We start from the raw sequence: 25,738 nt of genomic DNA, 5'->3' as shown, positions 1-25,738 counted from the left end.
CCTAGGAGTATAAGTGTATATTTACCTCTTTAATGAAACATTTTGGCCATTTTGATCATTAAAATCTATATTTGTGACAAAAACTTTTTTAATGCTATCGTAGAGTATTTCTTTTTATTTATTAACATGTTCTTCATTATTATGGTTTTAACGGGTACTAAAATGTTATGATTTCTGATTTCGGTTCAAAAAAATATAGGAACCGTTCAAATAACAATGTGAGAAACCCTATAAATTTTTAAGTTCAGTTTGAGCGTGTGAATCTGAATAGTGATATGAAATTTTTGATTTTGATTTAGGTATCTATATTTTCAATAGTTTGAAAAAAAATATTTACACACTTATATGGGCAATATTTGGTTTTGTATTTTTTTGATGTTTTGTCGGGCTCAACAAAAGGGTTAGTAGAATTTGTATGATAGTGTTATTATCTTGCTCAGACAAATAAGTTAAACTTTGATCTTTCTGGATTTGTTTTTTTGTTCTTCATCCTATAACTAAAATGAGTTAAAAGTGACGAAAAACCAACTTACCCCATATGCTATAAATGTCATTAGCAACCAAACATGTAGTTTGTAAACATATATCTTGATTCTTATGTTTAGAAATAAATAAATTGACAAAAAATTCTTATGTTTTGCTTAACTGGCATGAGATCAAGATTTTAAAAAATAGAGTTAGTTCTAAATATAGTTTTTGGCTCATGCTTACAAAGATTACAAAAAAAAAAATGTGTTAGAAACCCCTAGAAACAATGACAACACAAGTGAACAATCCAAAACGTTAAAATCGAAGCAAGTGTCGTTGATGAAGTGTTAGTTTGGAAAAGAAACGTATGGAGTGGTTTCTTCACCACCACCTTGAGACCTGGTGCTGTAGAAGATTCCGGCTGGCTTACCAGCAAGTTGTTGAGTCCTCCAGAGGCCACCAGTTGCATCTAAGAATGCCTAGAACTGACCAGCCATCATACTGAACCTTGTTGGGAAGCCAAAGACAAATTCATCAGCCTCGGCAAGGTCGCTGGGGGTGATAAGTGGAGCATCACTCTTTGGCGGTGCACTCAGTTTAGAGAGCAGATCTTTTGGAGCGTCTCTAGTACCTGTCAAGAACAAACTTTATGCTTCAGTATGAATGTCTTCTTGTTTTTTTTTTGGAACACGGTCTTCTTGTTTCTTTGAGAGAATGCAAGTTAAATTTAAGGTAGCTGAAAACATGCATCACTGAGATAATAAGTGTTAAATCACTCAAAAGATTCACATAGCCTAAAGAATGGTGGCAGATAAAAGACATTCACCAGTAAATAAAAATATAGAAATGTATTCCCTCTTTCATAGTTTCATTCAGACATAAGAACTTGTTTCTAACTTCAACTTCAATTCTGTTTCAATGATTTCATGGTCAGTTTCTGTGTCTCATTGTCGCCTAGAATTGTCAGATATGCTTCATAAAAAAGCCACTAAGAGAGCACTGACTGACCTGCCAGAGTTTGGGATCGACACCATCAACAGAAGCAGCACCTTTCCTAATCTCTTGTGCTAGTTTCTCCAAATGTTTGCACATTGAGTGGTACCTGTTACACTCCACCACACCTGTTAACGTTGGATGAATTGATCTCCATTTCAAATCCAAACTCAATCACATTTCTCCACATGTCCGTACATTGAGTAATACCTGTTACATATTCAATAATGTAGGCGTTTCTTGTACACTCTACAGCCACTCAATCATATCTTTAAAGAATCTAATTGTATTCCGTGCTAGATATTGAACACTGGTGAAATTCTAGGTTTTGAACCTACAGAACCATAACCAAATCAGAAGTCATCAGGTGTGTCTCCACAAATTAGAAAAATAAAAGAAAAAAAAGTAAAGTGTTAATGAAGTCCCGAACTCATGATGGTGGTTTTTGAAAAGGAGAGTATCATGCTATTATTTCTCATTGTCTCATCTCGAGGCACAAAGACTCTATGCTGTTGCCACTGCCTCTGCTGAATCCCGCAATAAATCAAGAGATAAAATATCCTAAGTCAACTTCCCTTGAAAAGTGGAAGGCAAACAATATCCTAATCTGAAGTTAAACTACTATACTGAAAACTTCAAATTACAGTAGTAATCAAACTGATGAAACCCATATCGAAAAATCGAAACTTTACACGATGTTAAGTACTTTGTAAGTTTCTGAATGTCATCAACTGATGTGAGTCATGTTGTCTGAGACTTCCGGTACCCGTAGGTTAAACAACGCCTCAAGCCTTCCATTTTTTGTGTTACAAAGGAATGAGACGGCGATAAAATAGATTTTGCTAAGAGAAAAAAAAAAGTATGAATGAAAAATTACCAACAACAGATCCAAGATTTACCTAAGAAAAATTGGTCAAGCGAGACAGTGCTCTCTATGGAAACTTGGCCACGAGCTGAGCGATCCGATGAGTCTGAGATCCATACCCGGGAGGCCGGACCCAATTCGATGCACCTGTAACAAACATGAAGGTACTGTGAGGCGATGAAATCTGATGAATAGCTTCTTGGAGCTTATGTAAATATATTTAAGTTTTTGTTAGGGAATTATTTAAACATGTTAAATATACTAGTGGCTGAGCCCCCCGCGCAAGCGCCGGGTGATATGCTAAATATAACATGTTACATTTTTTTTGTTTATATAGTTGGTCGGGAACTCAGATCGGTGATGTGATTGCAGAGAGAGGGTAATTATTTTTTTGTATTGTTGCTGCGGATTTATTTCGTAGAAACTCACAAATTTGTATTCAGAAACTAAAAACATATAAGAGCGTACTGCTTTTTATTTCCAAAGAAAAATAGTGCTCACTGGATTTTATTGATCCATATAATTCAATATGATCAATGGTCTTTAGTAATAAATACATTAAGTTCAGCATCTTTACTTTGTTTTCAAGTATTTATCGAACTCATCAAAAGAATTATATGAGGAGCCTCCACTTGCCAAAGAGGCTTTCTTCATCTATGCACCTTCTTTATTCACAATCAACCTCTTCACAGCTCTCTCACCTTTCCTTTTTCAACTTCACCTTCCAGCTGAGTCCCTGTTTCCCAAACACTTACTATGTACGATATCTCTTTGGAAAGGCCTACAAATCAGTGGAAATTTTTTCACATTGCTCTTGAGTGTTGAGTTTCATCCACAGTGGCTCCAGAAGCCTCCCATTGCAGGATGTCTTAGTACTTCTATTTGCTGTCACGTTTCACAATATATCTTCTTTCTGAGACAATTGTACTGACTTCATTTGGCAATGTCTCTATCCCGTCTGATCCAAGTATCGAGGCTGGTCGAACGACCCATAGAAAAGGTTGGTTATTACACATCCCCCAAGCCATCTCCACAACTTCCTTGCTTTCCATTTGAGCTACGATTCCCACACTTATGAATTTCTAAAGTCTATCAATGACTGACCTTAGTTTTACATGGAGAAGTTTAAAAAAAAAATATTATAGAGCTATACTGACCTGCTTGTTGGAGCTGGACATGTAGGTATGAAGATGACCAATTGTCACACGTTCTTTCTTTTTAATGCCCCATGGTTTCAACACGTGTAAAAACCTCTCTCGCTGCAGCCAAGCTAGGTGTTGTTTTTAATGCTAAACGGACCTCTCGGTGAATGTTTCAATGGTGGGGATGGTGGTGTCAACGTAGAACTTGGTCATGAGGGAAGTTCAGATAGAGGTTACCTGAAAAAGAGTAAGAGACTATATTTTGAGCAGCAGATTTAGCATAAATATATATTCAAGTCAAAATTTGTTTAATTTTTTAAAAAATATGAAGAATAACGGAATAAGTGAAAATCAAAGGTACAAAATGTTTGATGAGGGCTTACGGGTCAATGAGAAAACAGACCACAGCTGGAGTAGTTGCAGTGACGTTGTTAAGAGCGGAACCTTGGACACCGTATTTGGCATACAACATCTACAAAAAATAAAAAAAAATCTCAGACGCGTATATAAATGTAGGGGATTGTTTTTTGTAGACTTGTGAAGCAAAATATGAACCAATGCCGGAAGTTCTAAGTTAGTGTTTGCGAAAGCTTGGAGGTGGTCGAACTTTCTCAGCATGAACTTATGAAGGTTAATGACAGGGGCAGCGGTGAGGACTTCATCAACAGTGGTTGTGGGGATGTAACGAATAACAAAAGGATAATCCGTAATCTTGTATATATTGGTGCATTGCCCGACTTCAAACCGATCAACTTTGAAGATCGTACCGGTTCGTAGAGAAGCACCGTACTGATTGGCATGAGCAGCAGGGATAAACCCATGAATAACGGAATTCTGCACAACCATAGATGAGGGTCAAGTCGTTAGAAGATCACAAACAGACATAAAGGTTTTTTTTTGTTATTATAATTTTTCAGTCGAGATCAAGGAACTGCTAGGAAAATCAATGATTTATTTTTCTTTTCCCATTATGAAAGCAAAACATGACTGAAACCGTAGAATAACAAAGATATACATATTAACTTACCCACCCACCTTGTGTACATGATGAAGAATGGAGCTCTCATGACGTACAAAGTCCATAGCAGCTTCCAACTCCCAAGCTGAGAACAAAATAAGGAATTTCATCACAAATGGTTCACAATCAGAGCTGCATCACAGAACCAGATTAAACTATCGTGTGGCTCGCTTACTGAAACACAAATTTTGCATCAAATACTTCCGATCACGATATAGAAACCAAAACATAGGCGAGTTGTTTTCTAAAATTAACATCCAGCAACTAAAGGATCCCATCAGCACATCAAAGGCTTCAACTTTTTAATACATGACTTAAACTTTCAAGGAATCATTTTCATATACTTTTTTCTTAATCATGCAACCCCACAATGAACTGGAACTTTCTTTTGCTAAGACCATTGTAAGAATTGACAAACGACGAGCAGCTCTTTTTTTTTTCTTTAGTTCATGAACAGATCATACCAGGCGGATTTCACCAAATCAAAACACTCATCAGAAAACAATCACTATACAGAAGCGTTTTCTTTTTTTTTTCAGTCAATGATTCAAATGTTTATTCAATGGGACAAAATTATCTTAATCAAATAACTAAAAGCAAAAAGGAAAGTTAAAAAGGTACCTGAGAGAAAAGCTTGTAGCGTCGAATCTGATCGTTCTTTTCTATGAATCATCAGCATCAGCTTCTATCTTCCTCTTCTTATCAACAGTATCTCAGGACCAATTAGGAGGACTTCCAGATTCGGTCTTCTTCAGCTCGCCTCCGGGAAGAATGTCGTTAAGAAAGAGAATAGCCGGAGCCGTTGATGACTGCGCCGTTGCGGAATATCTAGAAATTCTTTGCCATGATATCATCGGGGTTATTTCAGCTTCTCTTTTGGGTATGGGTCAAGAGGGAAAAGCCTCTGAAATGCATATTACTCCTATGAGGGGAATTGAAGAGCTGGAATGCCTTTTGATTGTTACAGTAATAGGTCTTGGATAACTGCGAGGATGAGAATGCTTCAGCCTTCGTTAACGGGTAATGAGATGGGCTGGAAATTTTTTTAATCTGGCCCAACAGCAAAAAGACGGAGACAGCAATTTCGTGAGCGAAACCGGTTAACGGGCTGGGCTGCAATTACGATTTGGGTGGTCTGGGTTGCCAGTGACGTGGCAGAATGAATGGCTGTGAATATTTGGCCTATGTGGCATCCTTTATAACATCTAAAATTAGTCCCTTTTATATAGTGGGATTAAGATAGTATAAGTAGCGTGTCTTTATAGTCACAACATGTTTAATAGGTTTAAAATATGCTATGGTAGAATTCAAATAAAACCCTAAATTAATATATTAGAAACTTTTAATAAATAAATAAATAAGTTCACTTTTGGGCTTTGGCCCCAACCAAGCATTTAGGGCATCTCCAATCCATACTTATTTTTTTCTCTATAATTCCCACAAAAATAGAGTAAATCTATTATAGAGTAAGTTTTGCTCCAATGGTTTACTCTATAATAGAGTTACTCTATTATAGAGGAGAAAATAGAGGGATTTCACTTTTTCACTCTATATTTGGAGTGAAAAAATGAAATCCTTCTATTTTCCCCTAACTCTATTATAGAATAAACCATTGGAGCAAAACTTACTCTATAATAGAGTTACTCTATTTTTGTGGAAATTATAGAGGAAAAAATAGGTATGGGTTGGAGATGGTCTTACTCAACCTAATTCCGTCACACATAATAAGACTTGACTTACACTCACCAGGACAATCTTCAACTCTCCCACAAATAGAGCTAATTTATTGCTTCCTTTGTTTTCCGTGCAATATATTTTTGATCATGTGATGATAATCATGATATCATACGTATACAGCCTATTTTCCAAAACTAAACATACATACTGTATATATTAATATATATATATATATGTGATATATTGCATGCATATATTACTGGAATGAATAAATGAGACAAATAATCATAAACTACAAAGTCTAACTAGATTTTGACCCGCGCTTTTCAAAGCGCGGGACTATATTATTTTTAAAAAATATCTAACTACATAAATATTTTCATTATTATAATATATTGATGATATAGGTTGTTTATTTCAAAATCAAAGTGTGTTACTCACTTACTTTATACCATTCTTACTGAACTGACATCGGTTTGCACCATGTTCTTACGATATATTTTTATCAGTCTAAATTTAATATTTAATTTTATAAATATTTATCATGTGTTTATTGTAAAATAACACTCTTTATAAAAAAAATACATGATAATTTCTAATAATAGAAGTTTTAAAAATTTGTATTCAATTTATTTATATTTGAAGTTCTTAAAAGACATGTGTAAATTATTTATATATTAATTGTTAGTTTGAAAAAGAAAATTTAATAGTTATTTTATATGTTTAAACATGTAAATTTTTAGAGAAAAAAAAAATTGTATTGGGCTCAAATATGTTTATACATGTTAAGTAATAGAAATTATCAGACGTAAGATCCCATATGAAAAAAGATTAATCAGCGTACTGGGCTCAAATAATGTTTCCGTAAACCTGACCCACCCAAGTCGAGTACTTGGTCTTTTTTTTTGCTGGCCAATTTAGTACTTGGTCGTAAAGACCGTTTACGTGTTGAAAAAAAAGAACAGAAAGGAAAGAAAAATAAAAAAAAAGGACAGGTCTAAAACGGTCTCTTTACCGAGGAAAGATGATATGAAGACAAATCGTTTCCCATGGTGAAAATCAAAGGTAGTCGACTATTGCCTGAGTAAATAACAACTCAGAAACTCGAAATCAAAAGGTATACTATCGTTCCCTCATCTGTTAATTGTTTTTGTTAGATCTGAAATACAGAGTCGTAATCGAGATTTTTGACAGATCGTAACATGCAGATGAATGTGTTCTTAGATCTGAAATATTATGAAAGGGAACAGACGATTACCATGCAATCATTTTACGTCGGGGATTCTGCATAAATCTGAAGAAACCTGGTTTATACTGTATAATCTTCTCCTATGATTCTTTGTAACTGTGATTATTTGTTATTGGGTAGAAAATTAATTTTTGACAGTACCATCGACGATACCATGTTTGATTGAGGAAGATTCGTTTTATGTTTGGAATGTTATCTTAATTAAAAATAAAGAATCCGGCTGATTTTTCTTTTTATTTCAGATGGAAACCACGAGCAAGAACAATGGTGGTTCTGTGACTTTTGTAAGCTTCTTAATTATTTACAAACTTTTCTTAAGTTCATTTTGTCCTCTTTAATCGGTGATTTCCGTTTTCAACTAACTCATTAATTTAAATCTAAACAGGAATATTGGATCTCAAAACTTGGAGTGAACATTCAGTTTATGCCCAATACATAACAGTTAGCATAACCGGTCGATGTTCACACAACCAACATAAAAAAAAGGTAAGATATATTTTTCTAGAGCAATAACTTTAAAGTATAAGATGATTAATGCATAAACTGATGGTGAATAGTAGGAAACATGGATTCATTGTCTGCTCCGGCTGCAAGCGAGGAAAGGATATATAATACTACAACAGTGAAAGATAAGTTCCTTTAAACAATTGTAAAAAGACTATTTATTTAAACAGAAAGTTCTTAGACTTTTAGTTTGATATATTCTGTTGTAGCAAGTAGAGAGTAACAAAAGCTTACACTCTCATCAGCCAAGATGAATTTTATGGTTTCCCCTGATAGTTGTATGTTTTGTTTTCAAGAGTGTAGAACCTTCACATGAATAAACCATGTATTTTTCCAAGGCCTCAAGTCTTTAATGGCAGTAACTTTTTCGTAGAAGCTTTTGTCGTTTGGATTTGCATGTTTGAAGCCATAGTTTGTTTGACGGTGTGGGTATAGTTTGTTTGACGGTGTGGGTTTGAATAGGAATAGGGCGTTGCCTATTTATAATATCTATATGTTAAAGGGAGAGGTTCTATGGTTATAGGAGAAACTTGGGGGATACTCTAAATCGCATCTCACCAGATTGTGTGAACTTTATTATCGATATCATTTATAATTACTTTTAGGCAAATTCAGTTACCAATTTCAAATTAATTGGGCACCGTGATTGATTGAGCACCGTGATTTTAGTTTAGTTATTTAGGCACCGTGATTTTAGTTAAATCGTAAATTCTTGTTTTTCTTGTTTCTATATATTCTGTTTTAAATTTATTGTAAGCAAATACGCAAAAAAAAAGGAATGAGTTAGAGAATATACTTGGAATTGATTAGTTTCAAAGGGAAATTAAATTAGTGGCTGTTTAAAAGTTCAATACAATTATAAAACCAAATTATACAGAACTTTATATAGAAATCCACAATTTGTTAAATTCGGAATATACTGTAACACCTTTGGTTGAAAATCGATATTCATATTTGTGGGATTATTAAAGTGATAGTAGTACAATGTAAATACTTTATTTTATTTTATCAACTTCATAAATTAAATTTTTAAAAAAGATATGGGTATTTGGAGTGAACTCCAATAATTTGCATATCGGTAAAATTTTCTTACATACGTTATAGACGAATGGTTCATGGGCTTAATAAGTTGGGTTTACACTTCACACGAAATTGGCTAAAATTGTTGGGCTGAAATGGTGCTGATATTTTGATTGGTCAAGCTTACTCTTGTTTCTGATTGGCCGAGTTATAAATGGTCGTAATTCATTTTTTTTAAAGGAAAGATAGTGGCATTCCTTTGTAATTAACTTGAAAAACTAAGGGCAGAATCCTAATAGGGATTCTGCTTTAATAGTATAGATGATTAACACCGAACAATAGAGTTAAAACATTAACCATAAGGTACTTGCATTAAGAAAACATAGATAATAACAATCCCAACGTAAACTAATTAAGAACTAGGAGCAAGATTTCCGGTAAGAGCTTTATTGATGTCGTTGTTACCAGCAGAAATCTCGACATTGTTATTATTACTCTTCTTGGATAGATTGTGTTTGTTGTTATGAATCCAGACTTTAAGAACTCTTCTCCTAACTCCGATCTCTTGACAAAACTTCTGAACAACAGATTCCTCTTGTCTCTGCATCTTCCAACCAATCCTCTCCGCAAAACTCAGCATCTTCTCCTTCTGCTCCTGAGTAAACTTTGTCCTAAACCTCTTCTTTTGATTATGTCCACCGCGATTGTACGGTGGTGGCTGCCGAAATGGTAAGTCTTCCTCCATATGATCCTCTGACTCTGAGTTTGATATAGCTGCATTTGCAACGCCAATTGGCATTATCATTTGCTGTGGAAGTGGTGATTTGGTCATCTTGTGGTGGTCATGGAACATGAGTTTTCTCTGCGGTTGGTTGTGGTGGTAAGGGGAAAAAAAAGTTTTTTCTTCGCCTTCTATTTCTCTTCTATGAAAGTTTCTATGGCAGTTACAAGCTGAGCAAGTGAGAGCTTCTATGGAACCTTCTTCACCACTTGGCATAAACTCTCCACAACCATCAATAGCATGGCCTCCCGTGGAAGCTGCATGGTTCTTCAAACATTCCTTGTACTTGTTAACCACATGCTTCTCCTTGTTGTTGTTGTTGCTGATCATGATGTTGTAGCCCACATTGTGGTGATCAGGATCGTCATGGTTTTGCCCAAAACCATTACCATTTGAGAGGACCATTAGTTGGTTTGGATGAGTAGAATTGGCAGGATTATGATGGCGATGATCATGATGACGGTGTATCATGTGTCCATGCCCACCATGAGTAGTGTTAATTGGAATAGGCATGTCATGTTCTTCTTGACTCGCAACTTCCATTATTTGATCTTTCTCTGCAGAAGATAGTCAAGTTAATTAATAGTCTTATTTGGGTTTGCAAAAGTGTTTCTTTGTTTAGGGACAAAGACACTAGTTAGGAAGAAAAAACCAAAGAGTAAAGATAATTAATGAGTAAGTCCAAATGATTAAGCTACAAAAAGGCAAAAGCTTTCTTCACTACTCATTAAACCCATTTTAAAATACTTTAAGAACTAATTTGGAAGGTTCAAAAAGATAAAGAACAAAACAAAAAAATCTACAAAAGAAAAAACCTTTATTGCAAGCATGCTTAAGAAAAAGCTGACAAACCCACTTGAAAAAAAAGTCAGTTCAAGTAGGAGGTTAATGATAATCAAGAAGACAATTTAACCTAACAAAAAAATGTATCATCAAACACACATATATTCTCTTCAAATCTAACGACAATTTGAGATAAAGAGACTGCAGAAAGAACACATACCCTCGCAACCAGAAAAGCAGCGCAACTTGCGTTTAATTACTATGCTTCGGAGAAACAAATTAAAACTGGTCTTCAGGAAAAAAGTATCTAGACCATAGTGATCTGAGAGTTATAGGGAGATTGAGAAGTATTAAAATTTTATTATGGTTTTGTAAAGCGAAAGACTTCGAATAAAGAAGAAGGAACTAAAGAGAGTGAGCGAAAGAGATAATTGTTTTGGAAGTGAAGTCACTGCTTAAACTAAGGGATTTTAGGAGTATTAGCCTAGAGAGAGAGAGAAACTACTTCTCGTTTTTCTACAGACAAAGAGGAAAAACATCGTTACTTAATTACATCATTTTGACCTAGTTTCAATTTATTAAAAGGTATAGAGAGGCGAACAAAACGTACCGTTAATTTACACCAAGATTTAAAAGTTTTTTTTAACAAGATTTAAAAGTTAGTGCAGTATTTGTTTGCATTTTTGCTGGTGAATGCAGTATTTACAATATAAAATATTGCAGTCACTTATTTCTAAAGTTAACAATTCGTACACATATTCGATTGAAATAATTTGTTGTCAGCAATTTTTTTGTCGGTTGTTGTCAACAATTAATATATATATATATAGTTAAAGATTAAAATATTACAAATTTATAGTTAATAAATGAACCTTCAAATTCTCTCAGGGAAAAAAATATCAAGATAAGGGAAGAAAAAAAAAAGAGAGAATTAAAGATTATGGGAGATTGCTTGGCTTGCACTATCAGACATCAAATTTACAACAGTATAGAAACATGTCAAATACAGTAAAACCTCTATAAATTAATAATGTTGGAATTTTGAAATTTTATTAAATTATAAAGATATTAATTTATGAAAGTTTCTTTATTTATATTTTTATTTAAAGATATATTTATTCTAAAATAAGAAAAATATTTGATTTTAGTGTATAGACATTAATTGTTATTTTTTTGAAATTTGATATTTATATTAATTTTATTATATTATTGTGTATATAATATATATTGCATAAAACTTAAATGTGGTTTTAGATATGATATTACTAAATCTCATAAAAAATATATTAAGTGTAAAGAAAATACAAAGATAATTCTATTGTGAATATATAACAACAATATAATAATAAGTTCTTACTTATATAAAATATGTATACACATAAATTATTAATTTATAATTTTAGTGAGATCATATATTTACATAGAATTTTCTAAAAAATTATTATCTTATTATTTATTAATTTATAGAGATTATTAATTTACCAAATATTAATTTATAGATGTCAGATATACCAACAGAAAGTCACAATAAATTACAATAGTATATTGTATATAATATTGTTTTCAAATTACATACTAAATGTTGGTATCATATATCAATACTAGTTACAACAATTAATCGAAAAAGTTAAAACTAATCATCACTTTATTGTTGATATGGTGGTAATTCGATAAATGCACATTTAACCACCAATAAAGTGGCGTAACAATGCGTATTTTACAGAGCTAAATGTATGGCATTATAACTTGAGATACTCATTTCATAAAATGAATTGGTAGTGAAACCCATATATTGTCCCTTCCTTTTTTAGACATTAAATACGTCACGTATATATTGTTAGGTTAAATTAAAGTCTTAGTTCAAGTGAGAGGTTGTTGAGGTAGTGAAAACCATATATTTTTCCTTTACACAAATTCATATCATAACTATATTTGGAACATTAAATACGTCACGTATAATATTAGTTTGCAGAGGTTGTCATGTCATGCATGTGAAATATTATTCACTTGAAGTTACCATTAATTATGGTCCTACAAAATATATGATCTCAGAGTATCATTAATCCTATATAAGGTTTCTTAAATTTTTTTTTGGTCTGATTATAGAAAAAAGAAAATTAAAATTGCACCAATCGCAGGCCGCCACGTGTCGGTGGGACCTGCGAACAGTGCAAAAAACCCACCACAATAGATCCTTATCTCACGCCTTCTGCCACCAGTTTTATAATTTTGGTGGGGCCCACACACTAATTTTGGTAAAAAAGCCTCATTAACAAACCCCAATAATCATGCCCTCATATGTTATGATCTTTTTCTTCTATATATCAAGGCTGCTTCACAATAATATCCATGGGCAGAAAAAATGAAATCAGTGTGTAATTTCAAAAGGGTTACTGTCCTTGAATACTTGGAGGATGGAACCCCTAAGGTAATTGTTCCAAGTCATGTACTTCTTCAAGGAATTCATAATAAAAAAAATATGTGGTAGGTCAGTTCTAAAGTTGCTCTGCGCCTGCTGGAGGTTTGATTCATGCTGTGGTAAATAGAATATGGAGGAAAATGTCATATTTTCACACAAAAATTTAGAGAGTCATCATACTTGTTTCATATTCCGGTTGATGCTACTTGCAAGTTTGTTATCCAAAGGGGGATATGGCATGTCGATGACTGCTTGATGTTTGTTTCTGCTTTGGTCTGCGGCTGAAACAATTACTTTACCAGAAATCAAGACTATCCAAGTTTGGTTGTCTCTTAAGAACATACCAAATCAACTCTACTTTTATTGAAGGAATCAAATGGATTGCTTCAGGTATTGGTGAGCCAATGCTTACGTACAAACCTTGGCTTGATCCTACTTTAATGGGAGAAGCAAAAATTTTAGTTGAGGTCAAGTTAGATAGACCTTTTGCTCAGAGAGTAGCTATTGAGGATGAGAGTGGGTTTGTCTCAATGGTTGATGTTGTGTACTCTTGGCTGCCTTCGAAGTATGCAAGATGTGGTCAGTTAGGCCATAGAGCGTCGCAATGTTTGGGACAGCCGCTTGATCCAACTAGGATCACCAAGACATCATCTCCAGTATCAAGAGATGTTGAATCAAGTGTTACTATAACAAATGAAGCAAATATGGTCAGGGACAAAGAGGACATAGATGCTACTGTGACTGTCCCACACCCTCCAACTCCAAGTGTGGAAGCTACTTCTGATCCAATCCTGGCTCTAGTAGCTACCATAAACAATCCTATTGATAAAATCCCCATTGCTGAGGATGAATCAAGGATGGAAGCAAAGCAAGATACCACATTCTCATTAAAAAGAAAGGTTGGACAGAGCTCTCCAAATACTAACTTCGAACACTTATCTACACATTCAATCACAAGTAATACTACAAGCATCTCTCACACACCTTTGGTTTCTGCAATAGAAACTCCAACTTCTTCCAATCATGTCTCAACCAATTCTGCTCCAGCTCATTGTTCAATCCGCATGAGCTTATCAAGCTCTAATTTACTCACCAATCGATTTAGCTCTTTAGAATCTCCGGATGATGAAGATGAAACTTTAATTTCATTTGACGAGTTGGACCCAAAGGAATATTTGTCTCCTCAAGGCAAAGTTTTTTTTTCCGGGAAAAGCCAGTTAAACCCTCTACAAAGGCTAAAGAGATGCAGTTGCATTCCGTAGCTCGTGGGCGTGGTAACCACAACCGTGGCAATCGTCGTCGTAATAGAGGTGGTCGTGGTTGAGTTCTCAAAACTCTTTACTAATTCTCTATTTCTTTTCTAGCTTTGTTAAGCACTAGTATTGCTTTCAAACTTGTATGCTTCCAAACACTAGGTTAAGCTCTAGCTTTCTCTCAATTATTTTTCCAAAACTGTATGACTTTTGTCATAGTTGTATTGTCACCTACATTCTAATAGAAAGCCTTTTACAAAAAAAAAATGAGACATATATTAATTGATGTTCATCTTAATTTATTAAAAGAGAAGTACAAATTAAGACTAACCCTTAAATTTACACAATATTTATAACCTAATGTCATTGAAATAATTAAATGAACATATTTTTAAGTAATTTTTGTCTTTTCTAAAATTAATGAAGTAATAATTACTCCTACTTCTATGCTTTCCATGTCTTTTTCAAAATTAATAAAAAAATTCCTAAATTAAATTCACAATCAATTAAATATAAATCTTTTAACTTATCTATTTCATATTAAAATTATAAACATTAATGAATATCAATAATATACACAAAATATTTATGTAACAATATAAGTTACATTTTGTCTCATTCTCCCCCACAAATCACGTTATTCTTCATTTTTTTTGAACAAATTCTTCTTCTTACCAATATAAATAGATTACATGCACCATTATAAGTATTTACCAAATTACCATGTATATAAAATAATTTATTAACATTCTCGTAAAATTTTGATCCACAAAAAAAAAACATTTGTATAGATGCACGGATCATATTCTAAAAATAGTGGTAATACAATTCAGGGTGTACAAGACAAAATAAAATTAAAAACATTTATAATTTAAAATTATTATGCTTATAAATTTTATTAAATAATTATTTAACACATGTAAAATTTTAAAATATATACTATCACTTAGACAAAATAATTATACAAAAGTAAAAGTAAACATCCGCAAAGTCATGGTTTAAATGTATACAAACTTAAGCCCATTTATAATTTCTTAGCAGTTACATCAAATTTATATTTTCATTTTATTTTCTTAAAAATTTAAATCTTAATTTGTATATGTTCCAAATTTGATAGAAGTTTAACAATCATTTTATTTACTTACAAATATTATAGCTAATGTATCATTTATAAATAGCATGCTAATTCACAATTGTCTATTTTCGTACTTTTTATTTAAAAAAATTATTCGATATATATCTTAGACATGGATCAAATTATATAAATGTTATATTTTTCTTATATAATATTCAATATTGGTGACACATTTTACTCTAAAATGCTAAAATATAAAATTAAATACAAATATAATATTTATATTTACAAATATGATTACATTTACAAATATATCATTAAATACAAAAACAAATTAAACACTTGCACAGTCGCGTAGGTGAAGATCTAATTAATCATTAGTCAGTAGACGCGAAAGAGCATGTAATATACCTACTAATTTTAAGTGTTTTTATACCATGGATGACGAGAATTAACTTGGATAAAGTGTTATGTATCGGTAATTTATTATGTGTATCAACATTAACTAACAATGTTGTGTATATGTAAAATGAAACCTTTTTGCCAATAACGTAAAACGAAATCCAAATTTATTATTTCTAACATATTAAATTTATTTTTATGAAAATTGATCAAAACTTCAAGGTAACACATGTTTACAAGAAAATGAAATTTATTTCATGTATAAAAATATGCGATTCACTTTTTATATGTATGCTTTTCTTTTGTCAATGTCCGTTAGTAATAAAGATCGATTTTCACCAAATAATTGATTCTTCACCACCAATAGTGACTTAGATAAGAAAATGTGTAATTCATTTTACTAGAAACTGTGCAACTAGAGAATAGGGGAACATAGACTCGATTGTAAGCCATCACCCATTTGCTTGGGAATAATCTACTTTGAATTTGAAAACAAATTTGACAAATATGCACTGTATATATAATGTATATATGTCTTGGGGGAATATGTTATTTGTTATCTAAAACAAAATGAAATATATGTTTCTTCTTCTTTATTCTGTTCCCGTTAATTATCCACCAAATTTAGACAAGAGCTATTTCAAACGAGTTTAATGGAAACGCACAAGTCTATTTTTATCCAGAAAAAGTTATTCCACGAAGAATCTAAATATTCATCCTCAACAGATACACTAGGGTAGTTTTTTTTTTTTTTTTCTACACTAGGGTAGTTTGTCTGTTAGAGGTTCAGTAATGACTTGCTAAAAAAAAGGTTCAGTACTAATATCATCTTATATGAGATACTAAGAGCATTATTAACGGCAAGTATCATACCACAAGTATCTAAGAAATATACAATTATTAATTTTAATATAACTTAACTAACAACTAAAATTTAAACCACAAAAAAGTAAATTAAGCCACTTATAAAGCAACACCTATGGAGAGAGTACCTAAAATATTTTTGTTGAGGTTGGGTGCAGAGAACTTTTTCTTTACCACTTTCCAAGATTTTCTATCCGCAAAAATTTGAATTTTTACCGGATATCCGATTCCATTCATAAAAAATAAAAAATAAAAGAAAAAAAAAATCTGATATAAAATAATAATATAGATTACATTTTCTTAAAAAAATTACATACTTTTAAAAATTTTAATAACTAAATAATTAATTTAGTGAATAAAAACATTATAATTTTATATAGAGATATAAAAGTATATATTATATATTTTTATAAACATGTATACATATATATGTATATAACAGATCGGACCGGATATTCATTTTTAAAAATACTAGTATTTGTGATTTGCTTCGTCTTCGGCGGATATTGAATTTTAGTATTTGCTTTGATTCGTTAAGTTACGGATATCCAAACTTTTCGGATCGAATCAAAACAAATAACGTATCGAATCAAAATTGGATATTTTGCCCACCCCTAACTGTGTTACATTGTATCACACAAACGTTCATGCTAAAACTGTTAGTGGGACAAGGCAATTAGACATTAATATATAAGAAGATGATTATATTTACCAAACAAATAACTAGACAAAGGGAACAACGATGTGCTTTTTGAGGTTGCATTTGCAAAGAAGACAATCTGATATAAAATAATAATATTCATTACATTTTTCTAAAAAATTACATACTTTTAAAAATTTTAATAACTAAATAATTAATTTAGTGGATAAAAATATTATAAAATTTATATAGAGATATAAAAGTATATATATTATATCATCTTATAAACATATATACATATATACATATATAACTGATTAGATCAGATATTTATTTTTTGAAATATTAGTTTGTAATTTGCTACGTCTTCGACGGATATTGAATTTTAGTATTTGCTTTGATTCATTAAGTTACGGATATCTAATTTTTTTGGATCGAATCAAAATGAATAAACGGATCGAATCAAAATTTACGGATATTTTCTACCCCTAAGTGTTACTGTGTATCACACAAACTTTCATTCTAAAACTGTTAGTGGGACAAGGCAATTAAACATTAATATATAAGAAAATGATTATATTTACCAAACAAATAACTAGACAAAGGAACGATGTGCATTTGAGGTTGCATTTGCAAAGAAAGTAAAGGAAAAGTTTTGCCTTTTAGTGACCCCTTGAACGATAAAAGCTAAATGGCGCATGCTTAAGCTAAATCCATATTGTTTCTTCAAAGTTTAATTTGTTTTTTTTTTTAAGTTTAATTTGTTTTATGAAAGGTTTAATACAGTCGTTGTTTTTTTTGGGTGCAAATATTAATACAATCGTTGTTATTTCGTGCATGCTTCGATGTTGTTCTAAAAGTTATTGTTTAATTTCCCACTTTTTTTTCTTACAGCCTTAATGTTTTTCTTTTTGAACTTTTACGACTTTAGGTTGTGAACGGTAAAAGTAATTCAAGCGGAACAGATCAAATAGATCATGCGGATCAAGCAGGATAAGTGCAGATCAAACGGGATAAGTGCAGATCAAGCAGATCATACCGGAGAGAAGCAGATCAAACCGATTAAATAATTTATTATAACTTATGAATGACAAAATCAGTTCAAAACTATAGATCATATATTAAACAATAAAAATTACACCTAGATATCTAAACAAATATTTTAGATGTTATAGGATCGGTCGAAATGCATGTAAATGTTTTATAAGATACTTATACTTATTTTATTTTCTTTCTAGATGATCGACATTTTCTTGAGAAAACCGGTAGGTTACACAAATATTGAACTTTTGGTTAAATTTACCACCGGAAAACTCTCTACCAGTGGGTGTAAGATATTTGAAACGGTAATTAGTCATGCAAATTATTTGATCGTACAACTCAATATATACATATTTTCGATTAAGATTTCATTTCAAATTGTCTTCTCTTAGTAGATTTACAAAATTTTAATCATTTACCTATATATTAACTATTTTGAAACATATAAAAATATTAACTACTTACCCTTGTTGATATTTATGTAGGAAGATTTATATCTTCTTCCTTTGAAAATGTGTTTTGTCCACGATTGAACATCATGCTTATAATTTTAAAACAACACAAACATTATTAGTGTAAACTATATAGTTTGAGCTAATCATTGTATATTATTTATAAAATCAAATAAATATATTTTAAAGTTAAGTGTTTGCAACAAAATTATTTATTATAAAAAAAAGCAGATCAACACCACCAAATGTTAGCGGTTGAGATCTGCATGTAGATCTTCTACTTTTTCCACAAAAAAAAAACAAAAATATTGAACTGCATACAGATCTCCCGCTTAAAGTGCATTTGCAAACAGAAAAATATAAATGGTAAATGTATTGCGAAAAAACTGCACGTACATGAGAAGTGCACTTGTGTTTATCCTGCCCTTCCATTCACAATCTTTAGAGTACGTAACATTCTTAGTTTTTTGATCAACAACAAAAATTTCCGAGCTCTGATTTCTTACAATAATTGATTTTATGTGCAAATCAATTTACTGACAGTAGTTTCCTCTCACTTCTTATAGGTTACAATAATATACCCTGACTCATATAATGTGTAAATAATATTAAAAAGTACAATAATATGGCAGAGTGGAAATGAAAAAAATATAATAATACGGCAGTGGATGGACGGACGTAGCGTGTAAGAAAATACAATCTGTACTTTTTTTATATTTCCATAAACTAAGAACCAAAACAAAATGGGTCGGCAAAAAAATATCGTAATGTAAGAGTCAAAATAATTACTTTTATAAAAAATATTATATTTTTTGGTTATACGGCAACGATCCATCGATCACACTTATCGAAACTGTACATATACCAACCTTTCACAAAGAAAAAAACAAAACACTCCACGAAAACTATTAATCTCAAAGTTTCTTTGGTGAATAGATTTTTGTTTATTTAGTACTAGATTCGGATCCGTGCATTGCAACGGATTTTGTTTGATATTTTAATTTTATATAAATTTTTTTAAAATTATTTGTCATAGTTTTAAAATTGTTTTTCCATGTGTTACGTAAGATTTATTTTATAACTAAAACTCGTTTTCACACATAAGTTTCAATTAATATTTGTTTTTTTATAATCATTGTGTATAAACTAACGGTTATCATCTTTGTACTTAGAGTTAAAAAAAAAATCCATACCTAAAAAAGAATTTGGAAGTTAAATAAGGACAAGAAGCAATAACAACATTATACACTATCTTATGTACTAATTTAATGTTTTATTAAACTATCCAATGTTAAATAATTTTTTGATTCATTATTTATTAATGATATATTTTCATAATAACATTTTAACTAAAATGAATTAGAAAGTACTACATAATAAAACTAAAAAATCTAATAAGATATCGCTGAAGCTTGATTTGTTTTTGACTAAACATATGTACGATTGACAATAATAATAATCAATTTGGCAGGCTTATCAACATCACAGGTGCTTCAGGAACACATGTCTTGGGTATCTCCCGCTACGCGACGGTCTCAGAAGCGGCCTCTGTGGGACAATGGAACATTCGTCGGTGTCGTGGCTATCACCTACGGGCGATGATAGCCTGCATCAACTCTGTTCCAGCTCCGGCGGAGGACGCGGCTGATGATCGTCGTCTATGGCGCCACTGAGATGAGGATTACAAACCAACCTTCTCGAGCAAAGCAACTTGGGAACAGCTTCGGGTCCCTAACCCAAGCCTCCCTTGGTGCAAAGTTGTTTGGTTTCCACAGAGCATTCCACGGTTTGCTTTTAACACATGGTTGGCTTTTCAGGATAGACTGTCGACGCAAGCGAGAAGCAGAGCTTGGGGTTGCGTGCAACCGTGTCTCCTCTGTGGTGAACCGGACGAAACTCGTGACCACCTGTCCTTCGCATGCCCTTACTCATTTACAGTATGGATCGATCTAGTAGGGTTCCTCTTGGGTTCTCGTGTGAATCCTGATTGGAATATCACCGTCGCATCTCTTCTATCTCATCGCAGGAGAGAGATTGATACATGTCTCCTGAAGCTTGCTCTCCAAGCTAGCATCCATAGTATTTGGCGTGAGAGGAACAACAGGCGCCATCAAGGTAATCCTCTCAGCGCAGATCAAATGGTTCGGTACATTGACAAGACAATTAGGAACAGGATATCCTCACTGCGAAAGCGGAAGCCAAACTTCTATGGAGACATGATGCAGCGTTGGCTCACTCGGGCTTCTTCGCCACCACCATAATCTATTATCCTCCCATTATATGACTTGTGTTTCTTTAACTGAAAGCATAAACCTTAGTGGCCTGTAATTTTTTCTTTTTGTTAATCAATTTAAAATTTCAACAAAAAAAAATAATAATCAATTTTTATGAGCAAACATGAACATATATATATCAAACATGTGTTTGATTTTCGTATGACCAAACACATAAATACCAATCGTGACAACATCCTAATTTTTTTATTTTTGTTAATTTAATAGCTTTAGAACTTGTCATCAAATTTTTTTTCCAAAAAATATTATTAAATAGGTAATTTTATGTTTTCTTAGGATTTTTTTAAAAAGGAAAAAATTATATTTTAAAATCTCCTTTTTACTTACGATTAAAAAAAGGGAAAAATACTATTAAACAATTTTCTGAAATTTTTTAATTTTAAAAAAGGAAAAGTATTATCATATTAACTTTTACAATTATCTTATATTTAGAATTTAAAAAAAATATAATTGCTATCAAATAATTATTTCTAGTTACTATAAAATAATTTTTAAATTATGATTTTTACAATTCATCAATACTATTTTTACACTTCGTTTTTAATCAAATAATTTTTAGTATCATGTTCATCATCAAATTCTCTCTTAAAATATACTATCAAATAACTTCTTACAATTTTCTTTTGGTTAGGACTTAAATCTGATACAAATCTCTTTTTTTTTTACGATTTTTTTAAAGGAAAACAACAAATATTTTTTCGCACTATCTGGATCCAAAAAATTAGTCATTTTTCTGATTCATTATTTATTAATGATATATTTTCATAATAACATTTTAACTAAAATGAATTAGAAAATACTAAATAATAAAACTAAAAAATCTAGTAAGATATCGTTGAAACTTGATTTGTTTTTGACTAAACATATGTACGGTTGACAATAATAATCAATTTTTATGAGCAAACATGAACATATATATATATCAAACATGTGTTTAATTTTCGTATGACCAAACACATAAATACCAATCGTGACAACATCCTAATTTTTTATTTTTGTTAATTTAATAGATTTAGTATTTGTCATCAAATTTTGTTTCCGAAAACTATTATTAAATAGGTAATTTTATTTTTCTTAGGATTTTAAAAAAAAGGAGAAAATTATATTTTACAAATCTTCTTTTTACTTACGATTAAAAAAAGGAAAAAATGCTATTAAACAAATTTTAATTTTTTTTTATAATTTTTAAAAAGGAAAAGTATTATCATATAAACTTTTACAATTATCTAATATTTAGAATTTCAAAAAAAATATAATTGCTATCAAATAATTATTTTTAGTTACTATAAAATAATTTTTAAATTATGATTTTTACAACTCATCAATACTATTTTTACACTTCGTTTTTAATTAAATAATTTTAGTATCATATTCATCATCAAATTCTCTCTTAAAATTTGCTATCAAATAACTTCTTACAATTTTCTTTTGTTTAGGACTTAAAAATCTGATACAAATATCTTTTTTTTTTTACGATTTTTTTAAAAGAAAACAACAAATATTTTTTTAGGGTGCTAGAAAAGAAAATTAAAATTACATTGTCTTTTATAATTATATTTTGTCTATGATTTATAAAATAAAATTACTATCAAATAATTATTTCCATCTAATATTAACTATTTTTAAAAGTTGCTATTTTTAAAATTCCTTTTTCAAAATCACTAATATTTTTAATTACATATTTTAGTATCATGTTTATCATTCAATTTTGAAAATAAAAATTACATTTACAATTCTCTTTGGTCAGAATTTAAAAGAAAAAAAAAAATATTTGGTTAAGATTAAAAAATGGAAAAGTTATTTTATTTAGGATTTTAGGAAAAAAAATTGTTTTCACATGATGACAGATTTTTATTAACACATACCCAATCTAAGTTTTTAACACAAAATAATATAATAAAATGAAAGTTAGTTATTTATGAGAAATACATTTACTTTTAAAATTAAATTTTATTTATACTTTTTAAAAAGAGAATTTTGATAATTTAACAATTAGTTTTTATTTAAGTTTTTTCATTACACACAATATTTGTATTTATAGGCACTATAATTCGTTTTTGTTTAGGATTTTTATACAACTAACATATATTTAATAAAAAATATGTTTTGTTAATTATACATTGTGTCTTATACGTACGAACATATATTCATATATGAAAAAAAATATAATTAAAAAAAACTGATGTTAGTATCATAAGATGTAATAAGGATAATTTAAAACAAATGAGTTGTTTCAAGAAATTAAAAGATACTCAGATAATATTTTATTGTAAATCCAATTATGTTTTTGAAAATAATATGAGGAATTATAAACCAAAATATAGATGTGAAAATAACAGTTATTTTTGTTTATATTTTTTTAGCATACAATTATCTGTTAAAAAGGAATGTTAGTTAATTATATGAAAATAATAAGAGTACTTTTACATCTTTATTTTTGTAGGCTTTAAAAAAAAGAATATCACTTATTTAATAGTTAGTTTATCTATTCTCTTTTTATTAAATAATTTTTCGTACTTGTAGGAATTTGTAATTCATTTTTATTTAAAATTTTTTTTTTCAAAAATTAATATTTTCTCTTATAATCTCTTTCTTTAGAATTTTTAAAAACGAAAAACTATACAAAATATTTTTTTAAAACAATACTTTCAAATAGCTTTTTACAATTATTCTTTGTTTATAGAATTTTTTAAAAATTACTATCAAATATTTTTAAAAAACTATAAAAGAACCATAATTGTAAAAGAATATGTAATATAATTTTCATTTTCTAAACTCCTAAATAGAACAATAGAATATATTTTTGTAATAGTTTTCCTTATCTAGTGTTAAAAAAGTAATAATAAATTTATTTTCAATTAAAATGTAATAATAATTTTATTTTTTCTAAATATTTTTTAGATCATAAACAAAAGAGAATTATAACATATTTTTGACACATATCACAATCTTAAAAAAATTAATTGACACATGTCGCGATCATGTTAATTAGCAACTTTGAATAACCAAAATTTATATAGTAAGATTGATATTAAAAAAAGAGAAATTTCCTAAAATAAACTTAAATTTTTTTTATCATACATATAGACCTTAAAAATAAAAATAACCAAAATAAACTTAAATGTTTTATCAAAAGAAGTAAATATACACTTATACCCCTATAGTTAATTAATCTAAAGGTTAGGGTATAGAGTTAAGAGGTAAAATTTAGGATTTAAGGTTTATGATTTAGAGTTGATGAGTGGAGTTTTGGGATAAGATTTCAAATTTTAAAAAATAAGATAAACTTAAAATTTTCAAAATAAAAAATTCTATTTTAATCATTTTAGTATATTTTTGTGATAAAAACTTAAAAATTAAAAATGGCTATTTGAAAATATTGCTCTTAAATAATATTACTCCGCCCCAAATAATCAAATCAAGTATGATGGCTGATCCTGTTAGGCCAATTTTCATAGACAACTCCATTTTCGATCGAAAAGGGGCGTAGTTTGTTTAGATGAATAACACACACACCTGTCCTTGCATGTGTAAGAGTCATTCTTTATTCTTCAATTTCATTTAGAACTCTTATTAATCGAAACGACAACACATAACAAGACCACATAGCAGAATGTCATACAAGTTTTGTCTTTCATCAACATCTTATTGAGATAAACCAAGAAAAAAAGGCACAATTTTGAATCCCTCAGCTCTTTATCTGCTGCGGTTTCATCATGATCGAAACAATCTGCAACAAGATGAGCAAATCTCCTTTTAGTTTACAATCCTTTTTAATCAAAAAGATTCAGAGCCAAACACAAAATGTCATTACAGAAGAAGATGAGATCAGATGCCACTTAGTATAAAGCGAAGTGACATGTGAATGGCTCTCAAAAGACAAACGCAGACACTGAAAAAAAAAAACTACATTCAACAATTAACACAGATACTTAGCTATATGTATTGATCTGAGTTCTGAAAGGTTGTTCAGATTTGATTATACACGCAGAAACTAAAGTCATGAAATAGATAAATGCTTCAAAAGAATAAATCTATCTCCTGATCATTAGCAAATCAACAACTGCTAACATAACTGTTTTAGAGCAGTCAACTGTTGAGTTTGAGTTTTTAAATAAGAAAATCACTTAAATAAGGTACTGAAACTTTGGACAAGTTAGCTGATCGATTTAATTCCAATATTAAGTTAAGGATTATAAGAGCCATACACTACATTATTATTCCTATAACCACTTGATGATGTATGAAAGCGTTTACTCAGCTTTGTTTATTACACACTACAATCTCCAAGAAACGGATCCATCTCTCAGACCAATCACAAATTAGCAAATTGCACATTAAAAGATATTAACTTTCACACTTTTTCATAAAGATAATGAAACTGAAAAAAAACATGTAATCCTCTTTAACCCTATACTTAGTTCAACATTCTTAAGTCTTAACAGAGAAGTCATACATATCTCGATTAGAAAGGATCAAACTTTGAACAGGACCTTACCGCTCAGTGAGACGGAGCTGGTTGTTTCTGATGCGAAGATGGAGAAGGAGCCATGAGTTTGCTATAGATCTGCTCTCCCACGAGGTAAACGCAGAAGGCTCCAACACCGATCCCGAGACCAGGGAGCGCGTGTCTCATCTGGTTAGAAAGCATCGGGTGCTTCCTCCACTCATCCCTTCTCCTGAAAAACTCTCCCGTAGTTCCCAACGGTTTCGCCATTTTCACCCTTCTTCTTCTTCTTCTTCTTCCTCGATCGATCTCCGCCACCTACTTTTAGCCTCTGTTGTTGTTTTGACTTTA

The 25,738-nt window shown here is 30.7% G+C and overlaps 3 protein-coding genes and 1 long non-coding RNA gene across 20 annotated transcripts; 1 reads left to right on the top strand and 3 right to left on the bottom strand.

Annotated features, from left to right (window-relative positions):
* Positions 1-662: 662 nt before the first annotated feature.
* Positions 663-5,819, bottom strand: LOC106396310. 15 transcript variants are annotated; one of them, XR_007317836.1, is made up of 7 exons: positions 5,108-5,574; positions 4,496-4,571; positions 4,024-4,302; positions 3,852-3,940; positions 3,484-3,705; positions 1,477-3,415; positions 663-1,099 (listed from the first exon to the last, which is right to left on the bottom strand). XR_007317836.1 is itself a non-coding variant. In XM_048744070.1 (5 exons), the coding sequence occupies exons 1-5, from the start codon at positions 5,163-5,165 to the stop codon at positions 3,702-3,704; spliced, it is 294 nt and encodes a 97-aa protein (XP_048600027.1). In that variant the 5' UTR covers positions 5,166-5,819; the 3' UTR covers positions 2,774-3,701. The 15 variants fall into 15 exon arrangements, 3 of the variants coding, with proteins under 3 accessions (XP_048600027.1, XP_048600026.1, XP_048600018.1); XR_007317837.1 differs by having other exon boundaries at positions 1,477-3,397; positions 5,108-5,570; XR_007317839.1 differs by having other exon boundaries at positions 1,477-3,705; positions 4,236-4,302; positions 4,504-4,571; positions 5,108-5,597.
* A 1,239-nt stretch (positions 5,820-7,058) lies between these two features.
* On the top strand, positions 7,059-8,288 carry LOC106396301. Of its 2 annotated transcripts, none has more exons than XR_002663678.2 (5): positions 7,059-7,280; positions 7,372-7,479; positions 7,655-7,696; positions 7,798-7,898; positions 7,970-8,288. It is a non-coding gene; the product is annotated as an uncharacterized LOC106396301 (long non-coding RNA). The 2 variants fall into 2 exon arrangements; XR_001279461.3 differs by having other exon boundaries at positions 7,079-7,280; positions 7,358-7,479; positions 7,973-8,288.
* Positions 8,289-9,261: 973 nt separating this feature from the next.
* Positions 9,262-11,239, bottom strand: LOC106396291 (zinc-finger homeodomain protein 3-like). The gene is made up of 2 exons (XM_013836644.3): positions 10,721-11,239; positions 9,262-10,274 (listed from the first exon to the last, which is right to left on the bottom strand). The coding sequence occupies exon 2, from the start codon at positions 10,258-10,260 to the stop codon at positions 9,349-9,351; it is 912 nt and encodes a 303-aa protein (XP_013692098.1). The 5' UTR covers positions 10,261-10,274; positions 10,721-11,239; the 3' UTR covers positions 9,262-9,348.
* A 13,244-nt stretch (positions 11,240-24,483) lies between these two features.
* LOC106396278 (NADH dehydrogenase [ubiquinone] 1 beta subcomplex subunit 3-A) lies at positions 24,484-25,703 on the bottom strand. 2 transcript variants are annotated; one of them, XM_013836633.3, is made up of 2 exons: positions 25,434-25,703; positions 24,484-24,670 (listed from the first exon to the last, which is right to left on the bottom strand). In XM_013836633.3, the coding sequence occupies exon 1, from the start codon at positions 25,655-25,657 to the stop codon at positions 25,442-25,444; it is 216 nt and encodes a 71-aa protein (XP_013692087.1). In that variant the 5' UTR covers positions 25,658-25,703; the 3' UTR covers positions 24,484-24,670; positions 25,434-25,441. The 2 variants fall into 2 exon arrangements, with proteins under 2 accessions (XP_013692087.1, XP_013692079.1); XM_013836625.3 differs by having other exon boundaries at positions 25,439-25,703.
* Between the last annotated feature and the right edge of the window lie 35 nt (positions 25,704-25,738).

Source organism: Brassica napus, chromosome A2 (genome assembly GCF_020379485.1).
Source record: "Brassica napus cultivar Da-Ae chromosome A2, Da-Ae, whole genome shotgun sequence".
NCBI classification, from domain to species: Eukaryota; Viridiplantae; Streptophyta; class Magnoliopsida; order Brassicales; family Brassicaceae; genus Brassica; species Brassica napus.
The sequence above is the reverse complement of the archived record's forward strand: the minus strand, read 5'-3'. Positions and strand labels throughout refer to the sequence as shown.

What these genes read in the sequence shown, in the direction of transcription:
- LOC106396310 (XM_048744061.1), bottom strand. Translation starts at nt 5,165, where the DNA reads ATGCTGATGATTCATAGAAAAGAACGATCAGATTCGACGCTACAAGCT. An exon ending in GCTACAAGCTTTTCTCTCAG is followed by an intron (nt 4,572 to 5,107) that starts GTACCTTTTTAA and finishes TTTTGTTCTCAG; the next exon opens with CTTGGGAGTTGGAAGCTGCT. An exon ending in GTCTGTTTTCTCATTGACCC is followed by an intron (nt 3,706 to 3,851) that starts GTAAGCCCTCAT and finishes ACTCTTTTTCAG; the next exon opens with GTAACCTCTATCTGAACTTC.
- LOC106396291 (XM_013836644.3), bottom strand. Translation starts at nt 10,260, where the DNA reads ATGGAAGTTGCGAGTCAAGAAGAACATGACATGCCTATTCCAATTAAC.
- LOC106396278 (XM_013836633.3), bottom strand. Translation starts at nt 25,657, where the DNA reads ATGGCGAAACCGTTGGGAACTACGGGAGAGTTTTTCAGGAGAAGGGAT.